This window comes from Oncorhynchus mykiss, chromosome 28, assembly GCF_013265735.2.
Source record: "Oncorhynchus mykiss isolate Arlee chromosome 28, USDA_OmykA_1.1, whole genome shotgun sequence".
Classification (NCBI taxonomy): domain Eukaryota; kingdom Metazoa; phylum Chordata; class Actinopteri; order Salmoniformes; family Salmonidae; genus Oncorhynchus; species Oncorhynchus mykiss.
In genome coordinates this window covers 30,272,822-30,287,949 of record NC_048592.1, presented here as the reverse complement: position 1 = coordinate 30,287,949, position 15,128 = coordinate 30,272,822, and the positions used below count along the sequence as shown (strand labels likewise).

The following is a 15,128-nucleotide window of genomic DNA, read 5'->3' as shown; positions in this document are numbered from 1 at the left end:
AGGTTGGATGGAGAGCATTTGTGAACAGCAGTTTTCAGTTCTTTCCACAGATTCTCGATTGGATTCAGGTCTGGACTTTGACTTGGCCATTCTAACACCTGGATATGTTTATTTTTGAACCATTCCATTGTAGATTTTGCTTTATGTTTTGGATCATTGTCTTGTTGGAAGACAAATCTCCGTCCCAGTCTCAGGTCTTTTGCAGACTCCATCAGGTTTTCTTCCAGAATGGTCCTGTATTTGGAAAAGCAGGCCCAAACCATGATGCTGCCACCACCATGTTTGACAGTGGGGATGGTGTGTTCAGCTGTGTTGCTTTTACGCCAAACATAACGTTTTGCATTGTTGCCAAAAAGTTCAATTTTGGTTTCATCTGACCAGAGCACCTTCTTCCACATGTTTGGTGTGTTTTCCAGGTGGCTTGTGGCAAACTTTAAACGACACTTTTTATGGATATCTTTAAGAAATGGCTTTCTTCTTGCCACAAGGCAGGGCAGAATGGATATAGGTCTATAACAGTTTGGGTCTAGAGTGTCTCCCCCTTTGAAGAGGGGGATGACCACAGCAGCCTTCCAATCTTTGAGGATCTCAGACGATACGAAAGAGGTTGAATTGGCTAGCAATAGGGGTTGCAACAATTTCGGCGGATAATTTTAGAAAGGGAGGGTCCAGATTGTCTAGCCCAGCTGATTTGTAGGGGTCCAGATTTTGCAGCTCTTTCAGAACATCAGCTGTCTGTATTTGGGTGAAGGAGAAGTGGGGGGAGGGGTTTGGGCAAGTTACTGCAGGGGGTGCTGAGATGTTGGCCAGGGTAGGGGTAGCCAGGTGGAAAGCTTGGCCAGCCATGGAAAAATGCTTATTGAAATGATCGATTATTGTAGATTTATCGGTGGTGACAGTGTTTCCTATCCTCAGTGCACTGGGCAGCTGGGAGGAGGTGCTCTTATTCTACATGGACTTTACAGTGTCCCAAAACCTTTTGGAATTAATGCTACAGGATGCAAATATCTGTTTGAAAAAGCTAGCCTTAGCTTTTCTAACTGCCTGTGTAAACATCCTGACTTCCCTGAAAAGTTGCATATCGTGGGGGCTATTCGATGCTAATGCAGAACGCCACAGGATGTTTTTGTGCTGGTCAAGGGCAGTCAAGTCTGGGGTGATCTTAGTTCTACATTTTTTGAATGGGGCATGCTTATTTAAGATGGAGAGGAAAGCACTTTTGAAGAGCAACCAGGCATCCTCTACTGACGAGATGAGGTCAATATCCTTCCAAGATACCCGGGCCAGGTCGGTAAGAAAGGCCTGCTCGCTGAAGCGTTTTAGGGAGCGTTTGACAGTGATGAGGGGTAGTCGTTTGACAGAGGACCCAGTATGCACGCAGACAATGAGGCAGTGAACACTGAGATCCTGGTTGAAGACAGCAGAGGTGTATTTAGAGGGCAGGTTGGTCAGGATATCTAAGAGGGTGACCATGGTTACAGATTTAGGGTTATATCTGGTAGGTTCCTTGATGATTTGTGTGAGATTGAGGGCATTAAGCTTAGATTGTAGGACGGCCGGGATGTTAAGCATGAAGATAGATGGGGGGCGATCAATTAACATATGGCGTCCAGGGCATAACTGGGGGCTGAGGGGGGTCTATATCAAGCGGCAATGGTGAGAGACTTGTTTCTGGTAAGATGGATTTTTAAAAGTAGAAGCTTGAATTGTTTGGGCACAGACCTGGATAGTAAGACAGAAGTCTGCAGGCCCTCTCTTCAGTAGCTTGCAACTCCGCTCCTTTTGGCAGTTCTATCTGGCGGAAAATGTTATAGTTAGGGATGGAAATTTCTGGATTTTTGGTGGCCTTCCTAAGCCAGGATTCAGACACGGCTAGGACATCCGGGTTGGCGGAGTGTGCTAAAGCAGTGAATAAAACAAACTTAGGGAGGAGGCTTCTAATGTTAACATGCATGAAACCAATGCTTTTACAGTTACAGAAGTCAACAAATAAGAGCGCCTGGGGAATGGGAATGATGCTGGGGGCTGCAGGGCCTGGGTTAACCTCTACATCACCAGAGGAACAGAGGAGGAGTAGGATAAGGGTACAGCTAAAGGCTATAAGAACTGGTTGTCTAATGCGTTTGGAACAGAGAGTAAAAGGAGCAGGTTTCTGGACTGAATAATAGATTCAAGGCAATGTACAGACAAGGGTATGGTTGGATGTGAGTACAGTGGAGGTAAGCCTAGGCATTGAGTGACGAAGAGAGAGGTTTTGTCTCTAGAGGCACCATTTAAGCCAGGTGCGGTCACTGCATGTGTGGGGGGTGGAACATAAGGGCTAGCTAAGGAATATTGAGCAGGGCTGGAGGCTCTACAGTGAATTAAGACAAAAACTACTAACCAAAACTGCAATAGACAAGGCATATTGAAATTAGAGAGAGGCATGTGTAGCTGAGTGATCATAGGGTCCAGTGAGTAGCTAGGCGAGCTGGAGGCACGGCAATTCAGACAGCTAGCAGGCCGGGGCTAGCAGCAGGCTGGCAGATGGGCCTCAGGGGAACGTCGCAACGGAAGAGCCAAATCTAAGGGTAGAGCTGCTGCTACTCTTTGTAGCAGCATTTCATTGAAGAGAAATGACAGATAAAACGTATCGGTGCTCATCGGCCATAAACATTACACAAGTTGGAAATCGCTAATTTCTTTTCCAAGCTTCAAATGATAAACATTCAACATTGGCCATGCTGTCAATCCAGCATAAATTGTTTTGAGCGTGCCAGAAATTAACTCGGAACTGAGAAATCTGACTTCAGTGAGTTCAAGACAATTGGGAACTTGGGAAAACACGAGCTCAGACTGGTAAAATACGTTTTGAACGGTCATCCAACTTAGAATTGTAAGTGGGGAACTCTGGCCTCTTTCTAGAGCTATGACCTGAAGATCACTGGCATCATCATTCTTCATACTTGTCCCAGAAAATAAATATTTCTTGCAAATCTTATTGAATGTATTCAAATTACAAATTTGCAACCATTTGTTAAAAAATAAATAAATCACACATCATGATGATACAAGCTTGCCTAATTAAATTACACATTTTAAAATCGTACTTGCAACCACGAATCTCAATGTGCAACCACGAAATTCAAAATACTAACTTCTGTCATTATTTTCCCATACCAGTCCATTTAAAACTATTTAAAATACACCCATGCTATTTTTTCGGGAAATTTAACTACAGTTGAGACCACTGACATGACATTGATGCAGATCCCAATATTTTGCTGCGGCATGCGCTTTACGGTCAACATAATCTGTGCGGGGTTGACTCGTCTTTAATATGACGCTGTCAATCAAATTTACTCTACTTGTCTGCTCAGTCTCACGACTGGGTTTTCCACCTGATTATTAGGCTATATGTCTTTGTTGATTGATCTATATACTGCTGTCCCAAATGCTTCAATGCATAAAAATTGCTGTTCATCTCACGCTTCTTCCTAGCCTAGAGTGCATGCAGAAAAAAGAAAGCTCTATTTTGATGCGCGCTGTCAAACACGCATGTACGCCCCATATTTGCACTGGAGCAGCTATAATACTGTGCAACTTTTGAAGACGATTGGCCTCGGGATTCCTCTCCATTTGAGAATAACTAACTACACGAATGTGATAGTAAGGAGACTGGTTTCCATTCATGCAAATCATATTTGCTGGCATATGGGGCTGTTTGTTATTGTTTACCTCCCTGGCCAAACTACGTGCCGCCGCACATATTACTGCATTTGACAGGTCGCGAGCATTCACAGCAAATAGCTAAAAACAGACACGCTTACCCTCGCTGCTCGAGTAATACTCAAATCTTTCATTACTTCCTCGAATGCTGCTGTCTCTTCTGCCTGTTTCTGATTATGCAAAGCGATTTTCTCGCTAAATTTCCGCGGATTATTCGATGTCGCCATGTTTCGCTCTTCTGCTCCGCTCTCCCTCCAGAGACGTTGCGTGCCCACGTCCTTGCGCGTGGGCGTAGTTAAGGCGCACATCTGGAACGCCCGCGTTTCCCACATTTTTCACCAGGGATGGGTAAAATGCAAAAAGGGATATGTAATTTCCCCCCTCATTGTTGCTTAAACGTTTTATCCACTGTCCACTTGCGGATAATCTAAAATCAATTATATATTTTTAAATAAATGATCCCCTATTGAACATGTTGGTACGGTTCTTCTTATTTTGAATGCCTTGTTTAGCCGCTAAACCCACTGTACTGTACATAGCATAACAATACTCTATCCTGTTCCCATTATTTTCCTCTGATGAAAGCTATAGCCTACAGAGAAAAGCAGTTGTGTGTCTGTTACTTTCCAGTTTTTGTAGTCTTTAGTAGCCACTGGCCAGATGTCCCTACTCAAATGAGTGTGCTTTTAGAATTCTCACTGGGAATTAAATGCATAAACCACTGTCAACCACATCAGTCACTAACATGCTAAAAGTACCAATACTGGCAAAAAAAATCTAATGGTTTTTATTTTTCCCACAGACACACAAGGCTAAAGAGCTACAGGCGCAGTCCATGCACAATGAAACAATATGCTGTTTCACCCACTATTCAGAGTAGTGGAAATAAATTGGCTGTAAAGTAACCAAGGAAACCATTGAAGAGGGTATACCAGGGCTATGGGTGTGTGGGAATATGTTGTTATTGCCAGCTAAACCCTGAAAAAATACCTTGAAGTTGAGCCTCAGTGAAAAGGCTATAGGTAGCATGGATTAAATGACATCGTGGCAGATTTCTGTGTCCTGCTCCTCAGATATTGTTTACATTAATCGAGTTACATAAATACATCAGCTACAACAGGCTTCCCTGTACATAGAGACATGTAATCACAGGCTTCCCTGTGCATAGATACATGTAATCACAGGCTTCCCTGTACATAGAGACATGTAATCACAGGCTTCCCTGTACATAGAGACATGTAATCACAGGCTTCCCTGTACATAGAGACATGTAATCACAGGCTTCCCTGTACATAGAGACATGTAATCACAGGCTTCCCTGTACATAGAGACATGTAATCACAGGCTTCCCTGTACATAGATACATGTAATCACAGGCTTCCCTGTACATAGAGACATGTAATCACAGGCTTCCCTGTACATAGAGACATGTAATCACAGGCTTCCCTGTACATAGAGACATGTAATCACAGGCTTCCCTGTACATAGAGACATGTAATCACAGGCTTCCCTGTACATAGAGACATGTAATCACAGGCTTCCCTGTACATAGAGACATGTAATCACAGGCTTCCCTGTACATAGAGACATGTAATCACAGGCTTCCCTGTACATAGAGACATGTAATCACAGGCTTCCCTGTACATAGAGACATGTAATCACAGGCTTCCCTGTACATAGAGACATGTAATCACAGGCTTCCCTGTACATAGAGACATGTAATCACAGGCTTCCCTGTACATAGAGACATGTAATCACAGGCTTCCCTGTACATAGAGACATGTAATCACAGGCTTCCCTGTACATAGAGACATGTAATCACAGGCTTCCCTGTACATAGAGACATGTAATCACAGGCTTCCCTGTACATAGAGACATGTAATCACAGGCTTCCCTGTACATAGAGACATGTAATCACAGGCTTCCCTGTACATAGAGACATGTAATCACAGGCTTCCCTGTACATAGAGACATGTAATCACAGGCTTCCCTGTACATAGATACATGTAATCACAGGCTTCCCTGTACATAGAGACATGTAATCACAGGCTTCCCTGTACATAGAGACATGTAATCACAGGCTTCCCTGTACATAGAGACATGTAATCACAGGCTTCCCTGTACATAGAGACATGTAATCACAGGCTTCCCTGTACATAGAGACATGTAATCACAGGCTTCCCTGTACATAGAGACATGTAATCACAGGCTTCCCTGTACATAGAGACATGTAATCACAGGCTTCCCTGTACATAGAGACATGTAATCACAGGCTTCCCTGTACATAGAGACATGTAATCACAGGCTTCCCTGTACATAGAGACATGTAATCACAGGCTTCCCTGTACATAGAGACATGTAATCACAGGCTTCCCTGTACATAGAGACATGTAATCACAGGCTTCCCTGTACATAGAGACATGTAATCACAGGCTTCCCTGTACATAGAGACATGTAATCACAGGCTTCCCTGTACATAGAGACATGTAATCACAAAAATAACTCAAATGGTTCTGTAGCTTTTCAATTTGATTTAAATAGAGATAACTTTGTCCCTGACCCCGACTTCATCTCCACTTCACTTTAGATCCACAGCCCCTTCCCCCAAAACATTGGTGATGGCAGCCAATATTTGCTGTGAAAATGAATATCCAGCTAAAACACAAACCTGTGCCAATGCTATGCCCCAAAAAAGAGAAACATCTGTAAAATGGATGTATAAATATGTGATAAAAAGTGTAATATCTTTAGATAGGTAGATGGATATATTGATGGTGGATAGATAAGGTATTTAACGTTTTGTGGGATTGAGATATTCATGGTAACTCATGCTCAAGGCAGTAACTGACAGCAGGGGGAGGTATATCTAAAGAGCTAATTGTTTTCACTACTCTGTTGTGCAAAAAGGCTTCTCAACAGTTTTTACCCCCAAGCCAGAAGACTCCTGAACAGATAACCAAATGGTTATCCGGACTATTTGCATTGTGTGCCCCCCTCCCCAACCCCTCTTTTACGCTGCTGCTACTCTCTGTTTATCTTATATGCATAGTCACTTTAACTATACATTAATGTACATACTACCTAAATTGGCCCTACCAACCAGTGCTCCCGCACATTGGCTAACCGGGCTATCTGCATTGTGTCCCACCACCCGCCAACCCCTCTTTTTACGCTACTGCTACTCTCTGTTCATCATATATATATGCATCGTCACTTTAACGATACCTACATGTACATACTACCTCAATAAGCCTGACTAACAGGTGTCTGTATATAGCTACATGTACATACTACCTCAATAAGCCTGACTAACAGGTGTCTGTATATAGCTACATGTACATACTACCTCAATAAGCCTGACTAACCAGTGTCTGTATATAGCCTTGCTACTCTTTTTACTGTTGTTTTATTTCTTTACTTACCTACCTACACACACACACACACACACACACACACACATACCTTTTTTTTCTCGCACCATTGGTTAGAGCCTGTAAGTAAAGCATTTCACTGTAAGGTCTACACCTGTGGTATTTGACGCACGTGACAAATAAACTTTGATTTGATTCTGTTGTCTTAATTGTATGGACAGTCCGTCTAATGTGGGGCCCAGATTTGATTTCACATTGTTGCTATTTAATGATTTCTGTGGTAAACATGTTAAATTGGGAACAGATAACAGCATGTGGTAGAAAACCCTGGTGTCTTCTATTGTTATGAATCTGGCGAGAGACCAGTTTGTTCTTCCAGATTGATATTTCTGTCATTTCTGTTTTGTGTATGACAGACACCTGCTAAGATACTGAATTTGCATGTCACACAGCCTTACTGGAAACATGGTTCTGAAAACTGATGAAGCTGTGTTTGTGGTCTATACTTCCTTTGCAAGGCTTCTCCAATGCCCCTTGTCATGGTCAGCAGGAAATACAGTGCATTTGGAAAGTATTCAGACCCCTTGACTTTTTCCACATTTTGTTATGTTACAGCCTTATTCTAAAATTGATAAACTCATAAATCAACACACAATAACCCATAATGACAAAGCAAAAATAGGTTTTTAGCAGGAAAAAAAACTTTGTTTTCGTGATAAACAATATTTTATCACAAACACCTAGCAGCTATAATATAATTTCACAGAAATAATTTGCTGGTGGAAATGACATCAAATTTTGTAGGCTATGGACATAAAAACATATTTATTTATTTATTTTATTTTACCTTTATTTAACCAGGTAGGCAAGTTGAGAACAAGTTCTCATTTACAATTGCGACCTGGCCAAGATAAAGCAAAGCAGTTCGACAGATACAACAACACAGAGTTACACATGGAGTAAAACAAACATACAGTCAATAATAAAGTATAAACAAGTCTATATACAATGTGAGCAAATGAGGTGAGAAGGGAGGTAAAGGCAAAAAAAGGCCTTGGTGGCAAGGTAAATACAATATAGCAAGTAAAACACTGGAATGGTAGTTTTGCAATGGAAGAATGTGCAAAGTAGAAATAAAAATAATGGGGTGCAAAGGAGCAAAATAAATAAATAAATTAAATACAGTTGGGAAAGAGGTAGTTGATAGGGCTAAATTATATGTGGGCTATGTACAGGTGCAGTAATCTGTGAGCTGCTCTGACAGTTGGTGCTTAAAGCTAGTGAGGGAGATAAGTGTTTCCAGTTTCAGAGATTTTTGTAGTTCGTTCCAGTCATTGGCAGCAGAGAACTGGAAAGAGAGGATATGCCAAATGTGTTCTGGATAGGAGTGATTCAAAACATAATTGCACACTGACTCACTGCTTATCAGTTCATATGAGTGAGTTAAACTATACTATAAAACAATTGCTGTTTGAACAGTGAACAATTCAGCAATCATGTACAGTAAAGAAATGAAAGTCCCAAACTTGTGTCTTCCGTGCAGTGTGTTCTATTTTCTCTATGAGGTAATGAGGCTTTTACAGGAAATCTTGATGTGACTTTCATTTTTGCTTAGTTCCACTTTTTCAACATAGAAAAAAGGGAACTTGGAAGTTCAGTCAACAACTTCATCGTCTCTCACTCATAGACCAACTGGACCACTCTGTTCGTCTCACCAAGGCCTGGTAAAACACATTTTTATTGGTTCTGACCTACTGATCTTCTGTATTTCATGGGTGCTATCTGGGGGCTATTCAAACAATACTGGAATCTGGAAAATGTTCTTAGGATATGCATTGTATTAACATATTTCTTATGAATTAATATGTTGTTGATTTTCAATTTTAATGAATCGTTTATTTAGCTCATAGGTTATTGCATTATTTTGCAATGGTGACCTGGGTTTGGTTAGTTAGGTTTAGTTAATGACATCATTTATTGAATGCCTTAAATACCAGACTGTTAATGCATAGTAGGCTACCCTTCATTTCAACATCCCAAACTGCTGTCATCCAATAATGCATTTTTTCATTCACAGGTCATGATGTCTAATACAACTTGTCTCTATGCAAACTCTACCACAGACTGCCTAGACCCAGCTTCTTTTGGTTTTTCTGTGAGATATGCTGTGGGTCTTCCTCTGTTCTTCATAGTTCTGGGAGTAGTGATTGCGCTGATCTATACCAAGCGCAGTAAATTTAGGAATATGTGGCAGTTAGATCAACTCAAGAGCACAGAGGTCAACACACGTCAGCTTGAGGGTTCCCAATACACGGCCATGGTCAGACCACCACCCGCTGATCATAGCCCTATCTACGAGAACTTCACTGACTCCAACAAGACAATCATCAACATGAACAGGTAGGTTACATGATGATGATTAGTTTGGGTTGAAATGTTCAAACAAAGTACACTGGAAGTTGAAAGTTGATTAGGTCATTATACTGAGGAAAATCAGAGTTTGTCTTTGCCTTTTGCAAACTGTTCATTTCCAAGATTTCATGCCTCTTTTATTTTCACGTTTGAATTGTATTAATCCTACTGTGTGTCAATGACTCAATAATGGACTTTTAACAGAGTTGACAAATGTTGACCACACAACAGTGAGCACACATAGGCCATGTTTGTTGTGGCGTAACTGTGCGGGAAAGCATGTTCTGATGTTGGCCCATCTGTCTACCTGTCTCTCCAGGTCACCCGTTCAACCTGAGGACGTATATCTGCAGTGTGATTTATCCGATGATGCAATTTACAGCAACGACATGTCCTGTAGCCTGGCCATACTGCCTCCTGACACTGAGGAGGAAGATATTTATATAATGCCAGATGTTCTATAGTTACAGCCATAAAGATGACCCTATTCAAATCCAAACAGTCATATTTTTGTAGGACAGGAAGAGGAATCAAAGGAGCCAATATGTTCTGGTGGTTTTATGTTTTATCCACCTCTGAAGGAAACTTGGCCATATTGACAAAAACAGTTGTCTTAATTAGAATATTTTGCTTTGTTTTACAGACTAAAAAGTATGTTATTATGTTATTGTACATATTTTAGTAAGTGCCTGCTAGGTTCAGCACAGTGCAACAACGTTTTGGGGCAAATTTAAATATAAGTAGCAGTTTAGCCCAAAATGTAAAACATTTTTACAGTGAACTTTTTCACTCTGTAGTTAGGGAGAAGTCGAAATTTACCCAATTGTTACCCAGAGGGGCGTGTTGCCTAAAAGATTGGCTGTGCTGTGTACACTGCCACTTCAGGAGGCGAGTCAAAGAATTCTTCCCCCCCATTATGGGGCCCATTATGGGGTATTGTGTGTAGGACAATGACAAAAAGTCTTCTCCATTTTAAATTCAGGCTGTAACACAACACAATGTGGAAAAGTCAAGGGGTGTGAAGACTTTCTGAAGGCACTGTATAGCAGTCTTGTTGACAGGTCTCGAGAACGGTCTGGAGCCCACATATTGAGTGTCTCGGTGTTGTCTCGGTGTATAATACATTTGGACTCGGTCTTGACTCGGTCTCGGACAGTGAGGACTCATAAATAGTTGCCTAGACCAATGGAGTAAAAAAAACTCCTAATTACCAGCTTCCATTCAGTCCAGTGTTGCGATTGTGTTTTTTTTTTGCCAAAATTAGTCAACTTTAAAAACGATGTTGCGGGTGAAAATGTATTGGTCGCGGGTGCCAGATTTTTGGCGGTACTTCTAAATTGCACCGCGACCGCCATGGCATTTCTCTTAAAAATATATACATATATTTCACTGTGACCTGCTGCCTCTGACTATCAGGCAGTGAGCAGGCTGTAACTGAGTGAGTGAGTCAGTGAGTGAGCATGTGAATGGGGGAGAGGGAGAGGGCCAAAGGGGTGCGTGTGTGCTTTGAGAGAGTGCTGCAGCAGAGTAAGCTGAGTCACGGAGACAGAGCAGCACCAGTGCACTTTGTGACCACTGTTTACCAGTTGTAGGTAGGCTATTTAGGTTGGTCATTATGGAGGCACACCTTTTCCATAAAACATATATTAACACGCTAGAACCGCAACAAAGCATTGGAAAACGACTTTAGGGGCACTAGAGCTGTTTAGATAAGTTTGCTCAGAGGTGGTTTAAAGTAAACTGCATTCTTTAATGTCAGTTTCATTGTGGACTTTTCCCTGAAATGATATGTTGGCATGTTGGCCTATCATGGGCTATAGACTACCTGCATCTATCTCAGTAAACCATGGCAAAGTTTAATTGCAGTTATAAACCCAGATTTTAGTCAGTAGCCTATGCCTATTGAAATAACAAGTCAATCGACTAAGGGATATGTCCTAAGAACAGTCATTAGTCATGGTAAATTGTACCACACCTCCTTGGGCTTTCTTGCTTAATCATAATCATAATCAAAACAATCGACATCTATTGAGGGAAAATTATCTGGAGAGTTTAATAAGGGAGATTTATCTTTTCTCTTGTGATATATTCTTAAACTCGCAATAATTATTATTTTGATGGAAAAACTAATTGAGCTTTTTCGTCGTAAAAAATAAAGTCAATATTCCTTCTTAATTCAATCGATAACATTATGGAAAAAGTGTTTATTGGATAAATGTGGCAAGTCCTCTTTTGCTGCAAAAAATTATTTGGCCAGGTTTTCCGAGGTCATTGGGCGAGAAATTTTAGCCAGACCTGGCAACCCTGATTCAGTCAGGGCATAAAACCACTTCGCTTGGCCAAATATATACACTCCTTTCTCAGAACATTAATATCTTAACATCCTTATCTATTATAGACATGTTTGCACACTGGTGAACCTATAGGCCTTCAGTGTGTGACAGGTTTGTGATTCAGTGGTGTAGTGGAGGGTATATGCAGGTATAAACCCAACACAATCTCACACTCAATTCATGCAAATATGTACAAATAGAATTTCAGCAGATTTTGTGTGTTATTGTGTGGCTTAATTTGTGTGAAAAGACACACATTTTTGTGTGACTTATTAGAGCAATGCATGATGGTGTTGGTGCATGATGGTGTTGGTGCATGATGGTGTTGGTGCATGATGGTGTTGGTGCATGATGGTGTTGGTGCATGATGGTGTTGGTGCATGATGGTGTTGGTGCATGATTGTGTTGTTCTACACTGCCTTTTTTTTGTGTCCCACATTTATTAATATAAAAAACAAATGTGTTAACAACCCAATCTTTTTAATCAACCAGGTTGTCACCTAAATAATTGCAATATAATACTAGCCTTGTTTTTTAAATTTGTTAAATTAATGCCAATGCTGTTTTCTATGCTTGTTTTCACATAATACTTTGGAATACTTGTGCTATGTCGGATTTTATGAGGGTCGCCAAATTGGAGTATAAAGCTTTATTTGTCTGTTTTTGTTTTGTGGTATCAATGAAGGTATTTGATTGTGTTTTTTCAGTGGCGTACAGTATACTCACTTCTTAATCCCTACTGATGTGTATCGAAGTAGTGTAGTGGAGGTATACGACTTATCAATTATGTAGTACAATAGGGAAACCATGCACAAAGTAGGCTACACAATCGCAAAGCATGTGAAAATGCTCGCCACAAACAACCTAGGTTTCAGCTGAATATCATCTGCAGGCAGCAAGAGTGTGCAGCTCTCAGCTGGTTTTGGCATAGAGCAGCTCACAGAAGAATGACATCGGTAGCCGGTAGGGTAGGAAAAACGTTTCAACTTATGATATCAGCCAGTAAATGCTAACTAGGGCAACAATGGATATGCAAACCATGTATTGAAAAAGTTTAGTCCAAAGTGTTGGTCAGTTGGCTGTTTTTGATGCTCAATTAACATCATGTACTGTTTGCATCAGGGGCGTAGACATGGATGGGCCTGGGTGGACAGAGGCCCACCCACTGGGGAGCCGGGCCCTGACAGGCCCACCCAATCAGATTGATGTGGTTTGTGGATGTGGCATTGTTGTGGACACATCAAATATGTGTATTTTTTTTATAAAAAAAAAAGTGATATTTTGAGAGTGAAAATCTAAATCTATAGGAAAATCTATAGGAAAACTGAAAGGACGAGGAGCCTACAATTCCCCATCTTGTTGATGTGCATAACTGAGGGAGAGAGTCTACCTTTTCATGGTTGTTACATCAATAAGACTGTAAAGTTCCCATTTGTAAGAGAACTTCTGTGGTGTTTACATATTATCAGAAATCCATTCTGGTCTATTTTGTGGCTTTTGGGGAATGCATTCTAATGATCTAAAGTCACGCTGTTGCAACTGCCTGTAAACACACAGTCCAGTTCAAAGTGAGTGATGGCAGGCCCTACTGCCTGTAAACACACAGTCCAGTTCAAAGTGAATGATGGCAGGCCCATGTGGCAAATGGCTTGTTTGTATAAAGGCCTACTGTAGCTCTGTTCGGCTATAGCACACCGGTCTGTGAAGACTCCGGTCCTGGACAAGACAGATGTTTTATTCTGTTTTATTTACTGTAGTGTAACGGCCACTTTCGCACGGACGTTTTCCCACTCTATATTGCTAGAGAATTTTCACAAATGGCTTAGTATACGTAATTCCCAAACGTTCTAAAAAAAATGTAAAAAGTGGAAATGACCATATCTAAGCAGTGGTGTAAAGTACTAAAGTAAAAATACTTTAATGTACTACTGAAGTAGTTTCTTTACTTTACTTTGCTATTTATATTTTTGACAACTTTTACTTCACTACATTCCTAAAGAAAAGGTTGTACTTTTTACTCCATACAGTTTCCCTGACACCCAAAAGTACTTGTTATATTTTGAATGCTTAGCAGGACAGGGAAATTGTCCAATTGACGCACTTATCAAGAGAACATCCCTGGTCTTCACAACTACCTGATCTGGCGGATTCACTAAACACAAATGCTTTGTTTGTAAATTATGTCTGTTGGAGTGTGCCCCTGGCTATCTGTCAATAAAAAACAAGAGAATTGTGACGTCTGGTTTGCTTAATATAAGGAATTTGAAATGATTTATACTTTTAATTTTACTTTTGATACTTAAGTACATTTTAGCAATTAAAATGTTATTTTCATACGTAAGTATATTTTAAAACCAAATACTTTTAGACTTTTACACAAGTACTACTGGTTGACTTTCACTTTTACTTGAGTCCTTTTCTATTAAGGTATCTGTACTTTTAATCAAGTATGACAATTGGGTATTTTTTCCACCACTGTATCTAAGTGGTCGCTTGTCAGAATATATTTTTTTTAAAGTGCCATATTCCTCCTGGGGGTGGAAATGAACAGATTTTAATAAGATTTAATGTTGCTAAAATGCTGTCAGTTCCACTTTAAATGCAACAATATTTCACATACAAGTTATTTTCGAAGAGATGGTTAACAACAGCTAGCGTGCTGAAATAAAAAAAACAGTTCCATTCACCAGATGACGATAACTTGAAACTGAACTTCTTGTTGAAAGTTATTCTTGAAAAGGGAGAAGCTAACAAATTAGAACCAATATCCTCTTTGATAACACCTGCTGCAGCCGCTGCAATCTAGCCTACAAACCGCCAGCTAGTTAAATCAAGAAGGCAGAAGTTCCCATACGTTTTTGTAAAAATGGTCCCTTCCATTTAAGTCAAAATATGATTGGATGATTCCACTGTCACGCCAAAATGTTGCCCTTATACAGTTGAATGGCAGATGCCTTTATTTAGCTTCTGATGGCCTAGCCAATGGCTGAATTAGCTAACTCGATTTATCTCCCCAGAGACCAGCAGAAGCTTCAGTGTTAACCCTTTCATTTCCAACAAAAACTGAAGAGATTAAATCAGAACATCATTGAAAATATTATTATTATTATTATTATTATTATTTTATAAATCCCAAGCCCTTCTCTGAAGGTGTAGAAGGCCCATTGTTCCCCACTGTGTTTGGGTTAGTAATATTTTGTAGAGTGGCTCTATTTTCCCTCAGCATGCATTTTTATTACTGTTCTGAATATCTACAGAATCATTGTGTTTTTCTGAAATATGAACACAGAAATACTGGATATTT

General features: G+C 40.4%; 1 protein-coding gene and 1 long non-coding RNA gene across 2 annotated transcripts in view; one reads left to right on the top strand and one right to left on the bottom strand.

Annotated features, from left to right (window-relative positions):
* LOC110508911 (CREB-regulated transcription coactivator 1) overlaps nt 1–4,030 on the bottom strand; it is a 53,020-nt gene extending 48,990 nt beyond the window's left edge. Inside the window, exon 1 of the mRNA XM_036966686.1 lies at nt 3,804–4,030. Within this exon, the coding sequence (XP_036822581.1) occupies nt 3,804–4,016 (213 nt within the window). The 5' untranslated portion in view covers nt 4,017–4,030. The remainder of the gene's footprint in view (nt 1–3,803) is intronic.
* Nucleotides 4,031–8,709: 4,679 nt separating this feature from the next.
* LOC110508910 lies at nt 8,710–14,057 on the top strand. The gene is made up of 3 exons (XR_002471372.2): nt 8,710–8,803; nt 9,157–9,479; nt 9,811–14,057. It is a non-coding gene; the product is annotated as an uncharacterized LOC110508910 (long non-coding RNA).
* Nucleotides 14,058–15,128: the final 1,071 nt, after the last annotated feature.